The sequence below is a fragment of the Pantherophis guttatus genome, chromosome 15, assembly GCF_059756535.1.
Source record: "Pantherophis guttatus breed Tessera chromosome 15, ASM5975653v1, whole genome shotgun sequence".
Lineage (NCBI taxonomy): Eukaryota > Metazoa > Chordata > Lepidosauria > Squamata > Colubridae > Pantherophis > Pantherophis guttatus.
The window spans coordinates 9241198-9264254 of record NC_142077.1 but is presented as its reverse complement, the minus strand read 5'-3'; the positions used below and the strand labels follow the sequence as shown (position 1 = coordinate 9264254).

The 23057-nt window shown below is 51.6% G+C and overlaps 1 protein-coding gene across 28 annotated transcripts in view; it reads left to right on the top strand.

The window, feature by feature from the left end:
• The window catches only part of EIF4G3 (eukaryotic translation initiation factor 4 gamma 3), a 61498-nt gene that overhangs the window by 10941 nt on the left and 27500 nt on the right, over nt 1-23057 (top strand). For 5 of the 28 annotated variants that reach the window (XR_015729949.1, XR_015729948.1, XM_087879029.1 and 2 more), the window contains exons 2-7: nt 4330-4405; nt 7200-7328; nt 9695-9799; nt 14510-14605; nt 18554-18586; nt 22507-22527. Coding sequence is in view for 25 of the 28 variants with exons in the window: in XM_087879029.1 (XP_087735155.1) it covers nt 4330-4405; nt 7200-7328; nt 9695-9799; nt 14510-14605; nt 18554-18586; nt 22507-22527 (460 nt within the window). In the remaining 3 variants the exon portion in view is untranslated. Of the gene's footprint in view, nt 1-1627; nt 1861-4329; nt 4406-6867; nt 6967-7199; nt 7329-9694; nt 9800-14509; nt 14606-15392; nt 15507-18553; nt 18587-22506; nt 22528-23057 lie in introns of those variants that run through there. The other 23 variants (XM_087879031.1, XM_060684533.2, XM_060684523.2 and 20 more) reach the window with 17 other exon arrangements.

Sequence of the window (23057 nt, the reverse complement as noted above, 5' to 3'; positions counted from 1 at the left end):
GTATTTTTATCTTTCCAGAATTGAGCATATGTTAATCTCGCTGCTGTGATAATATGTAATGCAAGGTACCATGAATCTTTTTTTAATATTTTCCGGTTTGGAGCCGAGCAAGCATGTCTCTGGTCGCCATTCAATCTCTTGGTTTAAGATCTCGTTGAGCCACTTTTTAATTTTTCCCCAAAATTTTACTGCTTCTGGGCACGTCCACCATTGGTGATAATCAGTGCCACGTTCAAACCCACACTTCCAGCATTCAGCGGACTGTCCAGTAAACATTTTGGCCAATCTATCGGGGGGCCAAGCGTCTGAATCTTGATTGTGTGACCCATCGGGAGGCTTCTGTGAAAAATGATGCTAAGTCACTTTTTTTTCGGTGCTGTTTTAACTTTGAACAGTCGCTAAGCAAAGTGTTGTAAGTCGAGGACTTACCTGTTTGTTGTTTGGTGGAACTAAATCACTCGAATGCTATCGACAGCATTCTTAGTCTGGTGTCTGTCTGTCTTTCTTTCTTTCTTTCCTCCCTCCCTCCCTCCCTCCCTCCCTCCCTCCCACCCTTCCTTCCTTCCTTCCTTCCTTCCTTCCTTCCTTCCTTCCTTCTTCCTTCCTTCCTTCCTTCCTTCCTTCCTTCCTTCCTTCCTTCCTTTATTTCTTTCCTTTTTTTTTAACTTTAGAGAGTTGCTTTATTTATTCCCTCACAGCTCTTTATTAAATTCACTCATTCAATGTAATTAGCTAAAAACAATTCAGCTCCCTCTGGTTTTTAGAAATGGATCCTGAGAGTTAAACTTCGTTTTTATTTTCTTTTTCTAATCAGGCCAAGGGACAAGGTTTGTCCCCTGGCATCAGAGATGACAGCACATGCTATCCTGACCTTCCTCCCAATTTTGACCGTCTCCTTGGTGGAAGTAAATTAATGCCCCCGGGAAGGACTTTGTCGGCTAAATGTTGCTCTTAAGTGGTGGATGAGGAAGCAGCAGAATGAATGGCAGGATGGTTTCTCCAGGAGGCGACGTTCAGGGAACATGGGTAGTCCTCGACTTACAACGTGCGCTTAGTGACCGTTTGAAGTGACAACAGCACTGAAAAAATTGACCTTAAGAACCATTGTTCACACTTACGACCTTTGAAGCATCCCCCACGGCCACGTGATTTGCATTCAGACGCTTGACAGCTGACTCACATTTATGACGGTTGCGGATCATGCAATCCCCTTTTGCGACTTAATCTTGACAAGCCAAGTCTGTGGGGGGGGGGGGGAAGCCAGATTTCACCGCACAGCCGGGTTATTCGTTTTAACAAGTGCCGCGATTCACTTCAGAAACGCAGCAAGAAAAATCATTAAAATTGGGGCCAAACTCAACTCGGCAAAAGGTCTCATTTAGCAACAGGAATGTTGGGCTCAATTGTGGTCGTAAGCTGAGGACAGGAAGAATGTAAAAAAAAAGGGAGAAAAAAGTCCTTTTTGTTTACCTCAGGTTTTTTCCCCCTGAGCTCACGAACCTTACGTATCAGTATCATATGTCTGCATTTCAAAATGCAGAACACACGTGTTTTGCTGTGTCACCGGCCTCTTCTCAGTGCTGTGACATGTCACATGATGGGCTTTTTATTTTTAAGACGTATGCCTGTTTTGTTAGCTCAGGTTTCCGTTCAGAAGTCGGAACTGCAGTTTAGTCGAGGGCTTGCGGCTCAGAATGGGGTTTTCTAAATCAGCTGGACGTCTCGTGGCATTGTTTGAGGGAAACAAACCTCACATTGATCGGGGAAAGCTTACGAGCTGAGGCTGAGATTCCGGGTTCTACAGGAAGTGGGTTTTTCGACGCGTACATCCAAATTTCTCCGCAAGGCAATGTGCGTTCGGTGAGTTTGCCAAAGCTTTTGCTGTCTTCCCCTTCCCTCCTCTCCCCCACCACTTCCTATCTGTGTTTACATTTCAAATGTGGAAGGCCTGAATTTAATGCCCATCGAAAACCTGCGGGGTTTTTTTTTTTTTCAGGGCTACAAATCGGAGAAACGAAAGTGTGATTCTCTTTGCTTGCTGGGCGGTATTGCATGCCCCAAATTGCGACATTGCTGAGTTGTGTTAATAACAGCTGTCCCTGCACTGAATCTTCTTGGGAAGGCTGTCAGGGAACAATGATAAAAGGGCCGAGTCCTAGCAAAATCTGAAAAAAATTACACGGGCTGAGCAAGGTGTTGTTTTGATCCCTCCCTGGGATGGCCCACGCAGATCTTCCGAGTCTTCCTCTTCCGGTTCTTGGAAACCTAGTTTATTAATCCAAGTTGGCCTGTGGAGGTGCCACCACAAGGGAGGTTTGTAGACGGGCCTGATTTGCATGGAACTTTAGTATCAGCTTTTATGTACAGGTGGTCCTCAACGACCGCAATTGAGCCCCACATTTATGTTGCTAAATGAGAAATTCGTTAAGTGAGTTTCGTCTGTCCCATTTTACGACACTTCTTTGCCAAGCAGTTAAATTAGCCATACGGTGGTTCAGCGTATCTGATTTCCCCATGGACTTTGCTTGTCAGAAGGTCGCAAATGGGGGATCAGGTGACTCCACCCCCCTGGGGACGCTGCGACTGTCATAAATGTCAGTTGTCAGGCATCCGAATGTAAATCACCTGACCATGGGGATGCTGCGACAGCCATAAGTGTGAAAAAATGGTCATAACTCACTTTTCCCCAATGCCGTTGTCACTTCGGACTAAGAGAACCGATGTAAGTTGAAAACTACCTGAGTTCTGGAATTTTAATCTCCATAACTTGAGGAGGTGCGGGGAATGAGAATAATACCCCAAGGTTTGTTGTTGTGTTAATTTTGTGGCATCCGTGGCCATCTCTTCTTTTGAGGCAGAGCAGTCACTGGTAGCTGTGGGGAACATTTGTCTTCCGCTTGGGGTCTATTATGAGCCACGGTGGCGCAGTGGTTAGAGCGCAGTACTGCAGGCTACTTCTGCTGCCTGCCGGCTGCCTGCAATTTGGCAATTCGAATCTCACCAGGCTTGACTTCGCCTTCCGTCCTTCCGAGGTCGGTCAAATGAGGACCCAGATTGTTGGGGGCGATATACTGACTCTGTAAACGGCTTAGAGAGGGCTGTAAAAGCACTGTAAAGCGGTATATAAGTCTAAGTGCTATTGCTAGTATGCTTTCAGCTTTGAGGCTTCTCCCAAGTCCATAAGCCGAAAGGAACAACTTTTGATATTTGGATAGAAAACCTTGGTGCTTTTGAAAAAGATGGAATGCCTCTCCCTCACGTAGTGTTTTCGCCTGGCTCACCGGCTGCTCACCCAGAGACCGATCAAAGCGTTCTGTGTTGGCTGTGTAGCCTCTTGCGTCATTCCCAAGAATGCGAGGAAAAGCCTGCAGCATCTCCTCCGAAGCCCTGGTTAGTGAGTCCCAGGCATCTTTTTAAAAAGGAGATCAGCATCTTAACAAGCAGCAGAGAAAATTCCCTACAATCTGGTCGTTGATTCTTTCCTGAAGCAGCAACGGGGGGTATTTTTTTCTAGGACTTTGAATAGGATCCTCCTCCTGCCCTTAACCTGCAGTTCAGAGGGCTCTCCTCTGGATTGTGACAGCGCTTTATTTATTTATTTATTTATTTTGATTTATATGTCGCCCTTCTCCGGGGACTCAGGGCGGCTTACAATGCGTTAAGCAATAGTCTTCATCCTTTTGTATATTTATACAAAGTCAGCTTATTGCCCCCACAAACTGGGTCCTCAATTTACCTACCTTAGAAAGGATGGAAGGCTGAGTCAACCTTGAGCCTGGTGAGATTCGAACTTACAGTAATTGCAGACAGCTGGTGTTAATCACAATGCTATCAGTCTGCTGAGCCACCAGGCCCTTTATAAACTTTTAATAGCTTATCTGGGGCGGCGGATTTAAATGGCACGTTTCGTCAGCTTATTAAATTCATTCTAGTTCCCAGAACTGTGTGGAGCGCATAAGGACAGTTAGTGAAAAAACACCAATGAGGAAAATGCACGCTCCCGCTTCTTGTGCCCTTGGCGAGAACGTGTCAGGCTGTGGCTGTGTTACTTTACAAATAAATGTTAGTTTTCATCTTCCGGTTTGTTGTGGCTTTTTTGTGATTCCCAACGACTTACATGCAGGGACTCTGTTGCTTTGTGCAATAACCATTGTTCTGGCTCCGGTGTGAACGTTAACAATTCGTGGCATCGGCTTCTCACGATTAAGAGGCCGACTTCATTAGAAGAAAAAAGATTGTTTGTAAAAAAAAATCATACTTTTCTTACAGTTTTGTGGGGTTTTTCCCCCCCCCTTTCTTCTGTTTCTTCCTTAACTTGTTATTTTGCAGAATCCCTCGGGGTCCTGTACAACAGCCCCTGGAGGATCGGATCTTCACTCCCACCGTCTCGGCTGTGTACAGCACGGTAAGGAGAATACGCAAGCAGCTTTTGCCAAGAGCTTTTTTAGGGGGCGGGGGTGATGCTCTGATGAGTGATAGGAGCCTCACTTTCCTTCTGCAGAGAATGAGCATCTTGACACTTGGCAGGTTCAGTAATAGGCCCCCCTCCTGTACGATTCCCTTCACGTAAAACTACTCCGAATCAGAAAATACGTTTGTAAAACGTTTGCAAACGATAGCAACGATAAGGAGAGTAATTCAAAATTGGACTCCTTGTCAGTGGATGAAGTCATTTGAAACACTCTTTTCATCCGGCTCTCCGGTCCTCCTCTCCCTTTGGAGAGTGATGCCTGGTTCAGACAACCTCCCTCTCATGTCAGGGTGTGCTGCAGAACTGGATTTCTTGGGATCGAATAGGAATCAGCTGTGCAAAAAATACGGTCTTTGGGGGTCAGTTCAAGTTTGAGTTTTGGAGGAAGATCAGTGGGAGGCTACTCAGGAAAGGAAGAGCCAGAGGAGAAAGGATTCCTTCCCACATTCCTTGGTCTTGAACCCAGGGTCCTATTGGGGCAGGCTTCCAAGCACAGGGGAGACTCCTCGAGTTCCCGCTTGCAGGGAGAGTCCGTTCCCACCTGGAAGAGAATTAGGGAGGCTGTTCCAGCCACGGTCGTTTTCCTGCGAGAGATGTGGGTCAGGAGGCCAATCCCTTTTGCTATGAGCCATTGCTGAGCCTGGGGAAATGCGGCGTTTTTAAGACGTATATCAGCATCGGGGCAAAGAAACTAGCTGGGTAGGAATAAGTGTAATTGCCAACGTTTGTTTTTCAATTAATCTACTTTCCTTAGAGTGGATTAAGTGAAACTGCTGATGGGAAAGTGTGTGGAAATAAAAAAAAAAAAAAATCAGTACAGCTTTCCTTACCCTCTTCGTGTCCAGAGACCAGGGTCCTTGTTTGAAAGCTCACTTTGGACTCTCTTTCCCGTTTATTTGCAGGAAAGGGTGGGATTGTCTTGTAGGTAATACCTGTTGGCTTGGGTTTTCACTAGTAGCCAGTATTTCCCAAATGGAAGAAGTTCTTTTTAGTAGAAAAGTGAATTAAATATAATAGCAACGTTAAAAAGGCCCTTTGCTCTCTTCCTTGTACTGTGTTTCCCCAAAAATAAAACCTTCCCCGGATAATAAGGCCCTCCCCGAAAATAAGCCCTCCCCGAAAATATTTAACTGCATGCACAGCCGGTCCCCGCCATTTCCTCTGGTTAGGGTTAGGGAGACAGAGCTGGAAATCAGGTAAGACGGCAAGAGGAGCCCCGTCTTGCTCCATGTGCCCCAAAATAATAAGACCTCCCCGAAAATAAGGCCAAGCGCTTATTTTGGGGTTAAAAAACAAATAAGACAGGGTCTTATTTTCAGGGAAACACAGTAGATAGAAAGTAAATGAAAGTAAAGTAAATGATAAAGTAAATTAGAGAAAAGTAAGATCGTAAATGTTAGTACTAAAAATAAGAAAATAAGGTAAATAATCACAGTATTTTAATGTAAGAAGAAACTCAGCTTAAAAGCTTTTTGGTTATATTATTACTATTGTTACTATATCATTATTATTATTATTTAGCTTGTATGTCAACGTTGTAACAACGCTTTTATGGGGGGGGTCTTTTTTATTTGTAAATGGTATACCCTGACAATGCACTGTTTTTCAAAAAAAAAAAGTGTTTAGGAATAAAATTTATTTAAAAGAAAAAAGAAAGAAAGTAAATGATCAGTGTTGATAATTTGAGAACGGAACGCAGCCCAGAACTGCATCCTTTTAGAGGAAGGTATCACGTGGAAAGGAAATGGGTGGGGGGGGGGGGAAATGACCCACAGGTGTCCTTGGTGAGCATCTTCCCCGTTCACATCTGGTGCAAACTTAACATCTCCAGAGGTTGCCCGCTGCCTCCCGCTGGGATAGCCTGAAAGATGGAGCCCAGAGCAGGGGCTGCTGGGGAAGATGGGCCGTGGTAGGGGGCTCCCTCTATTGTGAAGAGGAGGCCTTTCCCAGGAAGGGCAGCTCATTCCGAGCCAAACCCCCCCCCCCCAGGCTGCCAAGGGAAGGAGAGCCCGCTTTCTCCCACCCACCGAAGAAGGTTGATCAAAGAAAAGATGGTAATCTGGCTCTTGCCTCTTTAGAGCACGCTTGGCTTTGCTGCCTTTGAAGCAAAGATGTTAATTAGATGGCAGACAGGATGATGTGCCCGGGTCTTTTTTTATCTTAAGCCTGGGTTTTGATCACGGATCATCTTCAGTTTAGCCAAGATTTGGTGAGAGTCCCTTTCTGTGGGATTTTTTTTCTCCCCTCCCTTCGGAGGGTTTGTCCATTTAACTCACTTCCTTGCAGCCATGGCCCACCCAGGCTTCCGAGAGGGGCTCAATGTTCCTCTCCCACCCATGTGGGCTGGCCTTGTCTCCACCCATGGCCGGGGGGGGGGGTCGTGGGTGGCTCTCTTCCTTTGTGAAGAGAAGACCCGGCGCCATTGAAAGAGACTGGGAGTTTTTCCTCCGAGCCTTTCCTGTCTACAGAAGAGACTCCTAGTTTCTCTCCGTCAGGTGAAAGTGATCCATTAAGGATGCAGCTCTTCTTCCTAGAATCAAACAGGACCCTGGGAGTCCCAGAGCCTCTCTGGAGTCAAATCCACTAACATAAATCAGCGGGGCGGTTTTTTTCCCCAACTGCTCCGATGAGCACAAGCGATGGGTTCCCTATTGCCGGAGGTGCTTACTCTGTGGAGACAGTTCTACCCCGCTATGGTTTCACTAACTAACAGCTTATCTCCTCGCAGGTTACGCAGGTGGCAAGGCAGCCAGGCCCTCCTGCCCCCTCCCCTTACTCTGCTCATGAAATAAACAAGGGGCATCCAGCCCTTGCCGCCACACCCCCCGGACATGCCTCCTCTCCTGGCCTCACTCAGGTAAGATCGGCGGCTTCTCGTTCCCTGCCTCCCCAAAGCTGGGGGGGTGGGAGGAAATGTCAGGCTGGGCATGGGAGGTGGGGTGGAACCGGGGCAATGCCTCCACTGGCGGGGACGACGCTCCTCTGGAATGGCCAGGGTCGGCCGTAAGGAGAGACACCCACCCACCCACCCCTGACCACGTCTGGATTGCTCAGGGAGCATTTCACACACATATCCCGCCCCCCCACAAACCTTGTTTCATTAGAGGTTTCCTTTTGGCTAATAGATGGTGGTTTCATCCCCACTCTATGCACCTAATTTCCTGTCAGAAGCCATTCCCCCCCACCCCCTCCTCAAAAGCAAAGAGAAAGGAAGGGTTGCAGCGGCCTTGAAAAACAGCAGCAGTAGCCATGACGGCAGCTTAGGGTAAACCGAGGCCCGATGAAAGCTGGAGGCAGCCCCCAGCAGCTATGGCTGCTGGTTCAGGATGGCTCGTCTCGAACCACAGATTCCCCCTTGGATGGGTTTAGCTAGGTGGTCTCTCTAGCTGGAGTTTGGGCCCAGAGGATTGAGCTGATGTCACGCAGGCCTTCGTCTCCCACTGCGGCCATGGCTGATGTGGGGGTGCCTTTTTTGGGGGGCGGGATGTTTAACTTCTGAACCCAGCAGCGGTGGGCCTGGCAGGCTACCAGGACAGATTAATAAATGGAAAGGGGGAAAAAAGAAGGTAATTTAGTCTTGTGCCACTTAGCGGAAGCTCCTGGACCGGCCGCTGTGTCAAACCAGAGTCCCGCTCCTTGGCTGTGTTTGTGGCCCTCCCTCCCCCCCACGCCCTCCCGTCTCTTGGGGCCGCTCCTGATGTCCCTGAAGAAAGGCCAGGCCCCCCCCCCTTCCCCATGCGTAGCTCCTGGGAAAAATGGCACGACCCTCTCTTGAGCACCCAAAGCTGCTTTCTGAGGGGCCCATCCCCCTTAATTTCGTCTCCTCCTGATTTCTAATCTGAACCGAGTGGCTGGGCCGGGCCTTTGGAACGAGGCGTCCATCTGCTTGGCTCCTGCCCTCCAGTTGGATTTTGATCTGAGACGGGGAGGGGGCGCCCTCTCCCCCACGCAGGCCTGCCCCAGGATTGTCAGTAAGGGGCGCTTCTTGTTCCTTGATCCAAATAATGGTTAATCTTGCCTTTCTCTTTCTCCTCCCCTCTCCTTCCCTTCCCGTGTCAGGCCGCTTGCCCTGCAGTTGTGGGGCCGGCTCAAGAGTGGGACATTGGGTCACGTTGGCTTTCATTCTAGGATACCTTTCTTAAACGTGCCGGAGAAACGTACAGGTAGTCCTCGACTTACAAACACAATTGAACCCCCCCCCAATTACATTTGCTAAGCCAGAAGTTTGTTCAGTGAGTTCTGCCCCCGTTTTACGACCTTCCCTGTCCCCCCCCCCCCGGTTTGTTAAGCGAATCGCCGCAGTTCATAAGTTTAGCAACCCGCTTGTGAAGCGAGCCCGGCTTCCCGCATTGACTTCGCTTTGTCGCGAAGGTCGCGAAAGGGGATCACGTGACCTGGGGTGGGGGAGGGTCCCACGGCAACGGTCATAAACCACGAAGCGGTTTACCACGCCTCTGAACGTTGATCCCACGAAACGGTCCCAGGTCACATGTTGCGGCGCTGTTGTAACTTTGAACGGTCGCTCAACGAACGGTTGTAAGTCGAGGACTACCTGTCCGTGCTGCTATTGGCGTTAAAGTCAGTGCTGTGCCCCTGTTCCGTTGCAGATGCTTTGGCGAGTTTGATCCCAGACAGGTGTCTGAGCCCTCTGGTCTCAGCCGATCGATGGGGGTCTCTTCCCCTTTGCCATTTCTCCGGAGAGTATTTGTATGGTCTGTCCAAATGATGGCCTGTCTCAACGCCTTCAATTGCCCCTTTCACACACACACAGCTGGGCTTCCTCTAGAGGGGGATTATTGGGGGTGGGGGAAATCACCCTGGCTCGTAGGATCCAAAGGAAAACTGGTGGAAAAATAGCTGTGGGGTCCCCATTGCAGGTTCATGTTACCTAGAGAGTTGCCAGCTCTGTGCTGGGATGGTTCCCAGGCTGAGGAAGAGGAGGAGGAGGACTGTTCCTGGAAAGCTGAATTTTCTTTGTGCTTAGTAGTTGGCGAAAAGGAGACCCCCTCTCCCAGGACACACAGCCCTCCTCCTCAGATCTTGCAAAGTGATTGGAGGGAAGAGGATGCACTTCCCCTGTTGCCCGTCTTCCTTCTGCCTCTCTTGCTCTCTCTCTCTTGCGCTCTCTCTCTCTCTCTGCCCCCTGTCACTTTCCTCCTCTCACTCTCTCTCTCTCTCTCTCTCTCTCTCTCACTCTGTCACTCTCTTTCACTCTCGCTCCAGCAGCCAGGAGGGAGGAGGGACAGAAGCTTTCCACCCCACCCAAGAGCCAGCAGTCTTTTTGAAGATCCAAGGGAACTGGTGCAAAGGATTCTGGGATGTGGGATGGTGAGTCACAAGAGGAAAAAAGGTCCAGTGATGCTCGCTGGACCAGCCTGGCTCGGATGTCGTGTGCACGCGCACGAAACCCCCCCCCTCCTGCAGACCTGTGGGGGGCGGGGAGGGGAGACTGCGCAGAGGTTCATGCAGGCTGTGTAACTTTTGGATATGGAGGACAGGTCGGCATTTTGGGCTGGGAGGCATCTGGTCACCTCCGGGTAATTTCAGGCTGTGTTGCTGCCCAGCACATAAAGTCTGGAGGTCCCCCATGAAATTCCGAACCCGGGGCGGGGGAAGATTCTTTCTCCGCAGAAGGGGATGGCTGGTTGCGTTCCCTGCCCTTGGCAGTAACTGTCCAGGCGAGAACGGTTTGTTCCTTAGGCCTGGTGGGTTCTCCATTGCTCCCGCTGGCCTCAGTTCTGAGCTCCCCAAAGAGGGAACTTGGAAGGTGAAGAAGCATTTTGCTGCACTCTCGGGGACTGGGCAGGGAAAGGAGTTGATGGTGCAAACTGGACCTCGTTTGCTGCTCAAAAAGATCTTAGAAACGGCCTGGAAGAATTCAGGGTACGTGTCCTCTTCTCTGTGCACACTCCAGGACCCCAGGGGCCCACCCTTCACAGTCCTTTCCCCTTTTTGGGAGATCTCGGAGGAAGGGGGGGAAAAATGCCTCCTCTAGAACTGGTTGTTCATCCCATTTCCGCAATTCCAGAAAATACAGCGGACTTCCTCCCTTGTTTGGGCTCGCAGTCCAGTTGGTGGCGCGAATCCGTTGGCAGACGGAAAGCCGCCTTCTCAGTTGTCACGAGCCGCGGGTTGGAAGCCTGCTCGTTTTTAAGCCCGTTTCCAAATCCAGAAACCCTGGGAAATGCTGGTCCGTCTTGAAGCGTTTGGGTTTCAGCTGCCTTTTTCAAAGTTCCCTCCCGTCTTTGTGGGAACTTGCGTAAAGTAATAGAAACGGCTCGGATAATTTGGCGAGGGAAGGTCTGGCGGCCCTTAATGCTAATTAGGGAACTGGCAGGAACAGTGAAGGAGGTGCTCCGTGGTGGGGATTTCAGCTTCTGGATAAATAAGCCCCCCCTTCCCCCCCAAAATCTTCTTTGGCTTGGCTTTCTGCAGAAATCTGGCACCTTAGCTGCACGTTTGTGAGGCTCTGTGCCTTTCTCTGTGTTCCCTTGTTAAAGGAAAAAGAGCCTTTGAGACATAAGGTTCACTAATTGCTTTAAATCAGAGTTAGGGGGAAGTGCAGTCATCTCCCGTCCCCCGAATAAAACTAGTGCTTCCATCATTTTGCTTGCAATCATCTTTAATCTAAAATGTTGTCGTCTCTCAGCAGGCTTCCATGGGTAAAAAGTGGGATCAAAGTCCAGAGTAATTTGTCATGTTAGGCTTAAAGACAAGCCCAATCCAGATTTTGTTTCCTCTCCTTCCCGCCCCCCCCCTCCCCAAGTTACTGGAGTTTTTTCAGGGTGTCTTAACCAAAGTTCAAGAACCTCTGCTCTAAACAGGCAAATTTACATAAGTAATCCAGCTGTGGTCCTCTTCACCCTCCTTAAAATAGTTTGTCTTTAATTTAGAAATCCCTGTGGGAGAAGAAAGCGGCTTGATTTCGTTCGTGGTCAAAAAGGGTTAAGTTTTCGTGCCTCCTCCAAGAGAGAGAGAGAGAGAGAGAGAGAGAAAGAGAGAGACTCTTGGTGGGGGGGCTGAGCCCTCCTGTGCTTCCCAGGCCTTGGGAAGCGTTCAGAGGGCTGTAGGTTCACGTCCCAGGATCTGCTGGCAGTGTTCTCACGTCCCGGGATTACCTGAAAAGTCAATTCGCTGAGATTTGGTTCGGCTTTTATCACTGAAGGATACAGAGAAAGGTTTTCCTTTCCATAAATAGCCATTGGAGCTCTCGACGGAGAAAAGAGAGGCTTCCAGGAGCTTTAGTGCGATGGCATTGTCCCAGAGAGAGGTGATGGATGGTCTTTTGAGCGAACTGTTTTGGCAGCAGCTTGGCTCGGCTGTGCGAAACCTTTGTGAATTGAGCTATTTCAGCGGCGTGGATCACAGCGGCCTTCCTGAAAGAAGTCAGCCATGGTTCGGGAACTTCCTGCGTTCATGGACAGCGGAATTAAATCCCAAGAGGTGTGAATGGGGGCTTTACAGCGGATGGCGTTGTTGACCTGTCCAGCCCAGCCCAGTGTGCGACTGCTGAGGCAGGCCTGAGCTGAGGAGGGTGATTCGGTGGCCCTCCTTGTGAGTCAGTCAGATATTGTGAGGAAGATGAGCCACAGTGGCGCAGTGATTAGAATGCGGTACTGCAGGCTAACGCTGACCATTGCCAGGAGTTCGATCCTGACCGGCTCAAGGTTCACTCCTTGAGCCTTCCGTCCTTCCGAGGTCAGTAAAATGAGGACCTAGTTTGTTGGGGGAGATAGGCTGACTCTGTCATCCGCTTAGAGAGGGCTGCGAAGCACTGTGAAAGCGGGATATAAGTCTTACTGCTATTGCAGGGGGGAGGGGGGAGTGCTTGGCAGGGCCAAGGGACTTCTGGCACCCTAGAGTGTGGACATTTCCATTACGCTGCTGCTGTTGAGATTTGGAAACGAAAGAGTTGCCTGTGACTCAGCATTTTGTAATACACACACACACACACACACACACAGTGATGCAACAGAGTTATGTCTGTTTATTTCCAGCCCAGCTAGGATTGTGGAGATCTTGTTGCACAGCAGGCCTAGTGGGTATCAACTAGTTCGGAAAGCCGATAAAAATAGTTCTTGCTCTTTGGCTGACTTGAGCAGACAGACTTAAGAGAGGGCCAGAGGAGGGCCTTGTGCCGAGAAAATTCCTGGGAAGCTGAAGCATACAGTGGGGGGTTGTTCCTTTCGTGGACTTCCAAGGCTCAGGTGCCACAAGTTTCTTTTTGCAACCCTGACTTTCTGTCCTCTCACTGTTTTGATGAGCTCTTTCAGGGGTGAAATGCTACCGGTTCGGACCGGTTCGAGCGAACCGTTAGTTAAAAAAAAAATGCTACCGGTTCAAGTGAACTGGTATTTCCGACGATCAGCTGGGCGACGATCTGCTTTCTAGCTAATCTAAATCGCGTGGCACACCGGATTTCCCCCCCTCCCCCGCTGTTCTACTTACCTTTGCAGACTCGGAAGGCTTCAAAATGTTCCTTTTTTAGCACTGCGCGGGCTCACCTCAGCTAGCAGGTTCACAGAACCGGTAGCAGACTTCAGAGGATTTCACCGCTGAGCGTTTTGTAAATGAGGACGGTCAAATTGGGGGAAACGTTTCAAAGAGCTGCAACCTTCAGGGTTGCCTGCTCCGGGGAGTGAACAAACCAGGGTTAGCTGCTCCGGCCTGCTGCCTGCTTTTGAGACCAGAGCAGAGCGGACTAGCCGGTTTAGAGACGTTGAAAGTTTTCTTCCTGCCTTCCCTTGAATAGCGCAGGGCTCCCCTTTAGTTGGCAGCCTACTTTTAACGGAGGATTTCCTGCCCACTCCTGATGGCACAGCTGAATTGACTTCTGCTTTTAGGGGGAGAGATGACAGTTCAGTCAAATCGGTTCCTGCCTCGGATATATTGCCGCTTGTTGATAAAGGCAGGATCGGATGAGCATTTGGGTTTATTGAGTGGTCACTAAGAATGACATGAGGCCTCAAGCCTGATGGTTAATTGCTTCGTGCGCAGGACGGCCCAGGATAAGAGACTGCTATCACAGCCTCAGGTGTGACAGAATTTGAGTCGCCACAAATATTAAACCTTTAGGCACTTTTATGATCACCGGTTCTTGCTCTCGTTGACCTAGCTCAGGGATTGGCAACTTTAAACACTCAAAGAGCCACAAACTGGAAGCTCCTCATTTAATTCTGGAGCCGACCGGAAGTCCGATTCCCCCACTATAGAGTCTCCTCCTAGCGTGGCGTCCTTTTTCCTCTGCCAACCGGAAGTCCGGTTCCCCCACCATAGAATCTCCTCCTAGTGTGGCGTCCTATTTCCTCTGCCAACCGGAAGTCCGGTTCCCCCACCATAGAGTCTCCTCCTAGCGTGGCGTCCTTTTTCCTCTGCCAACCGGAAGTCCGGTTCCCCCACCATAGAGTCTCCTCCTAGCGCAGTGTCCTTTTTCCTCCACCTGTCCTAACCGAAAGGCCTATCAATTGTGGAGCCGACCGGCGACAGGGAGCCGCAGCAGCGGGATGAAAGAGCCACATGCGGCTCCAGAGCCACGGGTTGCCAACCCCTGACCTAGCTGTTCTTGGAAGAGTTGGCTCCTGGTTCTCTTTGTCTGTTTGAGGTGCTCGTGGGGGGGACTCTCCTCTTGCCCACCTAAGATTCCTCCCCTCTTTACGTCGAATGTGGTGTCAGGGGGGCGTGCTTGAGATGGGGAGGCAGGCCAGAAAGCCAGCCCAGGGACAATAAGGCGAAAAGGGCCAACGAGTAATCTCCGCCTGCCTGAGAAGACTCTGCGGGAAGAGCAACTTTCTGGAAACTCAGCCTGCCCGGGGTGGGGTTGGGGCTCGTCTGGAATTCAGGGATTGCAAGGCCTTCCTTTACTGTTTTCCGATGGAACGATCTCCCTCCTTTCGTGCCCAGAGTCCATTGGAACCGGGGAGAACTGCCTGGGATCCGGGAGGTGAATAGATGTCAGTGAAAAAGTCCTCGTGGGGGAGGGGTGGAAAGAAATCTCGGCTCCATCCCTTGCCAACGTTCTTTTTCTCTTTTCTGCGGCAGGCTCCGTACCCCACGGGACAGAACGCAGCGCCCACCACGCTGGTGTACCCCCAGGCCCCTCAAGCGATGAGCACGCAGCCTCAGACCCGCTCTCCGGTAAGAAGGCAGCCCCTCTCGGCTCAGCACGGCGTGTCCTCCTCCGGTGTGGCTGCTGCTGGCAGAGGAGTCCCTGCTTCACTGCGATTTGGGAGAAGGGGGAAAAGGGGATCCAAGACTGAGTTCCTTGGAGCTCGGCTCCTCTTCTCCGGGCTCCACGCATTTCTGCCCCTGTCTCTTGTGATCCTTGTCGTCACGCTGCAGTGTAAATGCAACACCCTCCCCCTCCCTCTCCTCCTCCCTCTCTCCGCCCCCGGATGAATTCTTGCTCGGCACCTTTGGGATTTTTGCAAACGGGTGGCCTGCCGCCAGAGGAGCTTGGTGCCATCGCCCTGCCCCATGTCCTGGTGATCCTTTGCCATTTTGCACCATAAGGCTAAGTGCCATAAGGCTAAGTGCCATTTTGCACCATAAGGCTATTCAAAAACGGACGGCTAGCTGTCACGATACAGATGGAAGCCGTCCGTCCTCTGCCTCTTCCTCGTCACACCCACCCACCCACCCACCCCTGGCGCCTGTGGGGCTGTGAGACGGAGCAGCGGAGAAGCTCTGCGCCCTTTGCTTCCAGCTGCCTGCTCTGGCTTCGAGGTAGGGAGGGACCCTCCAAGCTGGTGCTTCCTTAAGCTAGCCTCCCCCCCCCACACACACACACTGACCCCAGTTTTGATCTCCGGCGAGCCAATTTTGGAGGAACTTGGTTAGAAGTGAGCAAAGCAAGGCTTGGTGGCTAGAGGAAAGGGGGTGACTTTGCCTCAGGAGTGCCTCTCTAAATTAGTTTTCTCGACAGCCCGGCAGAGCAATGCCCATCCCTTGCCTTGGCCCCTGGAAGCGGAGGAAGGTTTTGGAACAGAGTCCGGTTTACAGGTCCTTGGCGGGAAGAGGCTGGATAAAATACTACCTTGTAAGCAATATGACAAACTGTACTCCTTCGTGCAGACAGTCAGTCGTGCCCACGGCACTGCTTCCATTCTGTCGCCCTCCCCCCCCTTTTTGGTTTTTTTTAAATTTCCTCCCCCCCACCCCCTCACCCCCCATTGTTGACTGATCTACAGAAAAGCCCTGATCTTTTAACATCCGCTCAGGTTTGGCTCTCCTGACACCTGGCAGGCTCAGGCCCGTTAACTCTCAAGGCAGGGGAGACCTGGAGGCAGGGCTGCCGACTCAAAAACCAGCCCCCCCCCTCCACCCCGAAGGAAAACCCCAAAGGCTCACGGTGTTTTTCTAACCCTGGCTGGCCTTTGAATCGCACCGATTGAGGCAAATTGGCAACTTAACGATCTTGGATCGGCAGCCCCTCAAAGCGCAGATCCCGTTGGGAAGATTTAACAGGGTAGAAGCTGCCTCTTAAAAGTTGTCAGCCATTTTTTTTTTCTGTGGTCGTGAACAATTCCACCCCCCCACCCCCCTAAAATACTGTCCTGTGTGCAATTTTTCTTGCCATCTGTTGCCTCTCATTGCCACCCCATGACTAAAAACTGCTCACGTAACATTTCATTCTCCCCTTCTCCGCGCAAGTCCAAAACAAATGCAATTTTGGCTGCTCTCCAGTCCCTCTTGCATTCTGTTCTGGGTTTGGTTGCATTGGTTTCTCACCCCCTACCCCACCCCCCCAATCCCGCCCCGTCCCTGGGTGGCGCTGAGGGTTGGGGGGGAGGTCACAACAAGTGGCCTTGTGTCCATTTCCCTCCTGGATCAACGAAGGGCAGCAGCACGACTTCTTCCCAAGGGCTGCCCACGCACCCCATTTCTTTCGGCCGTCGGGGCCGTGGGCAGACTGTGGCGCCTCCTCTGATTACGTCAGCTGGCTTTGCCACGGTGGTCCCAGGCCCATCCAAACCCCTCATCTCGCCACGTGTGCCAGCTCCCATGAGGCAAAAGGGAGTCCTGGCCTGCTAGTTCGTATGAGCCACGGTGGCGCAGTGGTTAGAGTGCAGTACTGCAGGCTACTTCTGCTGCCTGCAATTTGGCAGTTCGAATCTAACCAGGCTTCAGGTGGACTCAGCCTTCCATCCTTCCGAGGTGGGCAAAATGAGGACCCAAATTGTTTGGGGGCAAGAGGCTGACTCTGTAAACCGCTTAGAGGGGGCTGTAAAGCACTGTAAAGCGGTATATAAGTCCAAGCGCTATTGCTATTTTATGGCAATTTTTTTTTAAAAAAATTTGATTTATATGCCACCCTTCTCCGGAGACTCAGGGCGGCTTACAATGCGTTAAGCAATAGCCTTCATCCTTTTGTATATTTATACAAAGTCAGCTTATTGCCCCCACAAACTGGGTCCTCATTTTACTTACCTTAGAAAGGATGGAAGGCTGAGTCAACCTTGAGCCTGGTGGGATTCGAACTTACAGTAATTGCAGACAGCTGGTGTTAATCACAATGCTATCAGTCTGCTGAGCCACCCGGCCCAGAGTTGCCAAATCACTCAGCTGGGGCAATGAAGGGCACTTCCCAATTGTGGGGCTTTCCTTAAGCCCCCTTCCCAACCACACTCTAGCCTCCAGTAGACGACACTGGGAGCCCAGATCGGCTTCTCTCTCCCCCCGTCCATCCCCCTCCCCCGGAAACGAACCCTTGAAATCTCTCTTGAGCCACCAGTGACTACAGTTTGTTCTGTTGCTTACAGCTCCGGAGGAAGATGTGGCCAGTAGCTGATGGCAGCCAGCAGGAGAAATAGGCTAGGTTGTCGTCTTTCCCTAAAGTTGTTGTTCGGGTGCTCTTTGCGTAGCTTAGCATCTTCAGGTTTCCCAGAAGGCTTTGCAAAGGCGGGTGGGGCTGGTGGGGCAGCGTTTCTGCCCCGCATTTGGCCGGAGGAGCAGCGGAGGCCCTTTCTGTGTGGATCTGGCTGGGTCTGAGTGCTAGAGAAAACTTATTTTGCGCATGTCTGGAGAGGAAAGTGTGTGTGGGGGCCAGGAGTGCCGTTTGCCGGAGGGAGGGGCTGGGGAAGGCCGGCCCTTGTCTCCTCCAACCCTGGGGGCTTCAGAGCGCCCCCTCTAGGAAGAAGCAGTGGGCCCGGAAGGTGCTTTGTGCCCTTGTTGCCCACTGGCCACTCGCTGTCCTGTCCCGTTTTTGGACACTTCTTCGGTCCCCTCGATGGGCTGATTAAACGATCGTTGCACAAGCCCGAGAGAGAGAGAGAAAGAGAGAGAGAAAGAAACAGGAGGAAGTCATCTTTTTCTCCCGAGATCGTCCTATCTGCAGCTACTCTGAATTTATTTCAAGTATTCCCTAGCCCGCAACGGGCAGAACGAATGAAAAAGGAGTCAGTCAGAAAGACTTAGTGCCAAAAAAAAAAAAAGGAAAAAGGGGCCGAGGAGAGAGAAGGAAAACTCCCGGCTCTCTCTTCCTGGTGCTTTTCATGGCCAGCGGTTATGCCAAAATGGTGCCGGAGAGGACGCCTCCTGTGGCTCGTGACGAAGGGCTGCCAAGGAAAGCTGGTCACTCTTCGGATGGACAGCCCCTGACCGAGAGGCCGGGCTGTTAAAACGGAAGCTGAGGGCGGGGTGGGGCAGGCTTCTTCTGCCCCCTTCCCTCCTTCCCCTCCCTCCACGTTCAGCTCCCAGCTGCTGCTGCTGCTCTGCCTGGGGGCGTGGGGTGGGTCCCGCCACCTTCCCTCTTGGGAACACTCAGCCTGATTGCCCCCATGCACTCATGGGGTGGACTTTCACAGGGCTGCGGGCGTAGGGAGCAAACTCCCTGTCCTGGCCACAGGTTCACCCATGAGGGGGTGCCCGCTGGGGTCAGCCGTGCCCCCTCCCCTCCCTCCGTGTGCTGCAGCTGTGCTTCTGGTGTAGTGCTCTTTATTTCCTCATCTCTCATTTATGCACCCCCTCCCCACCCCCCATGGGTTTCATTTGCATATAGTGTGACATTTTTGCCTTTTGTGGTGTTTCTGACTCTCTGTGCCTTCCCTTTTTTTTGTGTTTTTGTTTCTCCCGCTTCTCCTTCAGTTTGCAGCTGGGCCTCGACCTGCCCACCACCAGGTATGGTATCCTCATTGACCCCCCCCTCTCACCTCCTCTTTCTCCCTCCGCTGCAGACTGGTTGGGGGATGGGGAAGGGGGGGCGTTCTGTCTGTCTGGTCCTCCTGCTAATTCTCAAGGATGCTCTTTTGGAAGCACCTTAAGCTCAGGCTCTGGGCGCCTCCCCTTTCTAACAGCTACTAATGCGGTTGCTTTCCTGGACAATCCCCTATCGGCCGTTTTCCACATGTCCCGAAGAGGGTGGTCTCGGCGCCCTTTGGTGCTTACTAGACCCTTTGAGAGGATGGTGGGGTTCCCAGTCTGCGGAGTGGGGAGACTTGCCCCCCCCCTCCACAGCCCACGCTTCCTAGCAATCTGCTCTTCTGTTCCTCCCCTTTGTGTAAGATCAGGATGTATCCCTGCAGATTGTGGGGGGCGGTTTGTGTCTAATACAGAAGAGCTGCAGCCGGCGCTGCTGAATTGCTGTTAGGAAAGCAGGGCCCTGGTCTCACGGAGCCGAGACCGGCAAACCTGATAGGCAAAATGTCACCTGAGGTCGGTGTCCCGGCCTGGACCGAGCATCTGTGAGTCTCGCGCGAGAACTGGTGATGATTGTGAGATCCGGCACAGTTTAACTTGGATCACCTCTTTCTACTTAACACTTAATATTGGGGTTCCATGGGTGCCACCCAGGATTGCCGCTTGGCTGGATTCCTTAACTGGTCTGGGAGAGAGAGAGAGAGAGAGTCCAGAGGGGCTTCTCCATTCTCCCCTCCTCTCTGTGGCCCCACTTCTGTGTCGTTGAGGACTAGGAAAGAACCACTTGGGCTGTTGCATGTTGAGGCTAGCTCAGCTGAGCCCCTCCGCCCCTCCCCGGAGGTGGGTGGAGAGTCATAGATCTGGATCGATAGGGAAGGCTGCCTCCTAACCCTCCTGAGGGCTCCTTGAAGGGACCATAAAGATGGGACGTATCTCGCACATCTGCTTACGCGCTTGATGAATTATATGCAGAGGTTACCGTGCAAAACGTCCGTACTGCACCTTTTTGATCTTCATGGACGCGATGAAATAAAAACACAGAAGTAATTAAAGGCAGTCTGGTCCCAGAACTGGATGTTAGCGGCAAGCGGACTTCACAAGTTGGAAGTTCAGAGCCCTGTTATGTCTTTCCCGCTCGGGGGGGGGGTGTTTGTGGGCGGCAGAGGCCTGCCAAGTGCTGATTAATATGCTGGCCATAATAGAAGATGCCCAGTGCTGTTGTCAGGATCTCCGGACCGCAACCAGTCCCCCGTGAGGCCAAAAGCGGTGGCTTTTGGGCAGCGAGGTCATCAGACAAATGGCTGCTGTTACGGACCCGTGCCCGATATCTAGCACGAGCACAGAGGTCGCATCACTTGTGCGATCATCTTGTCATTCGACACTCTCTCCCCCACTCCCCCCCAAATGCCCATAAACTCTGGGTCGGTTTGATCGATGCTGGCTGAATGTTTGTGGGGAACACACACACATATATACACACACAAACAATATTTTGTGGGTCCTCCCAGAGCCTTTTGCGTGTTGCCTTCCCGTGCCCCTGACTTTGCCTTTGGTGGCGTCCGCCGTGACGTTTGTGCTGAGCCGCCACCTCCTGCAAATCCCTCGCAGGCAACTAGCACATCGGGGCGTGCAACACGAAGCTGTTAAGAAACAACCATGGGCGGTGGGGGGGGGGGGAAGAATGAACCATTATGGATGACAAAAGGGGGGGGAGCCTAAAATTGCTGCTTCCTAGGAGAGCTGCTTCCCCGCAGGCTGAGAGTGGTCGGATGAAGACCTCTGTCAGAACTGGGGGTCTCTCACAGCTCTCCCATTTGCTTGAGGTCTGGCCGTTTCAAATCGGTCAGCCCCCGTATTGGTCAGCGGCTGAGTGGACACACCCTGCAGTGGAGATGCTGTCCGAGCCTTGTCATGTTGGGGAGAGCAAGGGGGTTGATAATTCTCCTCCTCTCCTGTTCTTTCCTCGTGTACAGGCAGTCCTCGACTTACAACCACAATCGAGCCCAAAAATTTCTCTTGCTTAAGCGAGACGATTTGCTCCGTGAATTTCTGCTCCCGTTTTTTGCAACCTTTCTTGCCACCGTTAAGTGAATCCGGCTTCGCTGTTGACTTTGCTTGTGTCAGAAGGCCGCCAAAGTGGATTGCACGACACCGGGGACGCTGCGAGCGTCATAAATCGGAGTCAGCTGCCAAGTATCTGAATTTTTTTTTTTTAATTTGATTTATATGCCGCCCTTCTCCGGAGACTCAGGGCGGCTTACAATGCATTAAGCAATAGCCTTCATCCTTTTGTATATTTATACAAAGTCAGCTTATTGCCCCCACAACTGGGTCCTCAATTTACCTACCTTAGAAAGGATGGAAGGCTGAGTCAACCTTGAGCCTTGGCGAGATTCGAACCCTGCAGTAATTGCAGGCAGCTGGTCTTAATAACCAGCTTAATAACAGGGTGCCTTAGACCACTGTACTACCAAGGCTATTTTAATCCCGTGACCACACAGGGATGTGGCAACCGTTGTGAAAGTGTGGAAAAAATGGTAGTCAGCTGTGTTTTCTTTCTTTTTTTTTTAATTCATTGATACTGTAACTTCGAACAGTCACTGTCGTAAGTCGAGGACTACCTGTATTAGATGGGCCAAACAGGTGGTTGCCAGGTGATGGAAGGGGAAACAGGTAGAAACGTATATCTTTTCTGCTTCTGTGTTTCCATGGACCGGAACAGAGCTTCCTAGGTGCAATCAAGTGCCCCAGCTCTCTCCTGGCCTGGGCAGGGCAGCGTCCCAAGGAAAGGCAACAAAAGGAGAAGCCTGCGGGGTTAAAAGCCGCTCCTGTCCTCTTGGGACTGGCTGGCCCGGAGTTAATGCTGGGCCAGGGTGGCATTTTCTCACCTGGGTCTCAATTAGTCCTGAACTATCCTGTTTCCCCCAAAATAAGACATCCCCTGATAATAAGCTTAATTGGACTTTTGAGCGCATGGCAATAAGGCTAAGGGCTTATTTCAGGGTTCAAAAAAATATAAGACAGGGTCTTATTTTCGGGGAAACACGGTAGTGCAGGAATTTGGATGCTGGAGCGGGTGGGGTAGTGGAGAATGAGTCCCAAGGAACGCTGGTTTTACGGCTCCTGTCCTATCCACCCTCCTGGGATGAAGACAGCTGCTTCTCCCAGTGAGCAGAAGTGGGAACTGGTGCCCTGAGGCCCTTCCCAAGGTCCAGAGGTTGTATTCATCCGGTTCGGACCGGTTCAAGCGAACCGGTTGTGGAAATAGCCCGACCATCCACCTCGGCTCTATGCTGTCCTGTTTAGGCACGTTTTTGAGTCCAAGAGCATGCGTGGAGGCGCACACACTCACATTTTCGTTACTGGCCGAACCCGTAGGTAAATTACCTGCATCCCACCTCTGCCCGGGTCCCAGGCTAGCCTCTTGTTTGGGCTGAACGTGCCCTGTACGGAGGGGTCCCTGCCCCCACCCAGAAGCCAATCCGACGTTCGGCAGCGCCTGGTAGCTCTCCGTTCTGCTGTGCACTCCGGGGTCTCCGGTCAGGTCTGGGGAAAGGAAATCCTTTCTCCCCTGCCAGCAGCCTCTGAGTAGGATTTGGTATGTCCTCAACTACCTTGGGCTTCCACCCTGCAGTAGAAGAGGAAGGCCCAGGAAGGAGGGAGAGGTGATTCAGGCAGCCCCAGACTCTTCTTGCTCCCTGGCTCTTCTTGGAATAGATAATGTTGGCGCCTGGCGGGCAGGTCAGCTCCATCCAGGGTGGTGTCCTGAGTGCCTCAGAGGTTAGCTGGAGCGGGCCGAGGTCCTCGGTTGCATGTTGGCCCCCTCCCTCCCCCTCCCCAGGGTTGACCTATCAGCTGTTCCACCAGCTTTCTTTTTATTTCCTGCTGCTTCGTTGTTGAAGGGAGGATTCAGACCGATCCAGGTAACTTTTGCTACTGGCTCTGCATGGCCCAACTGTCTCTTTGCTCTCACCCCCCCCCCCCATTAACGATTGGACGTTTTAATGCTTGCACCTTCATACACGAGAGAGAGAGAGAGAGAGAGAGAGAGAGAAGGGAAAAAGAGAGACAGAAAGAGAAAGAGAATCTACATGTTAAAAATGCCACCCCCTTGCCATCTTAAACCAGAGCTCTTGGCCCTCCCGCCTATTGTCTTGGGGACAGGGATGAGACACAATTTAAAGCCAGGTTGCCACCTTTTTAAAAATCTTTTCACGAGGAGGAGCCGCACTTCCTCAAGGTAACCTGGATGGCCGTGCGGGGGATCTTGTGGGCCTGTTTGCGGCCTCGGTTCAGCTTTGGGAGCAGGACTTCCCAAGCGCCAAGAGGGTTCGGTCTGCGTCCTGCCTCGGTCCCGCTGCTCCAGAGCAAGGGCTGCCTACCTTTCAGTTGGGAGCCCGGAGAGCCTTTCTGGTGCCTGTGATCCACTAACCCACCGGATTCCTTGCTTGCC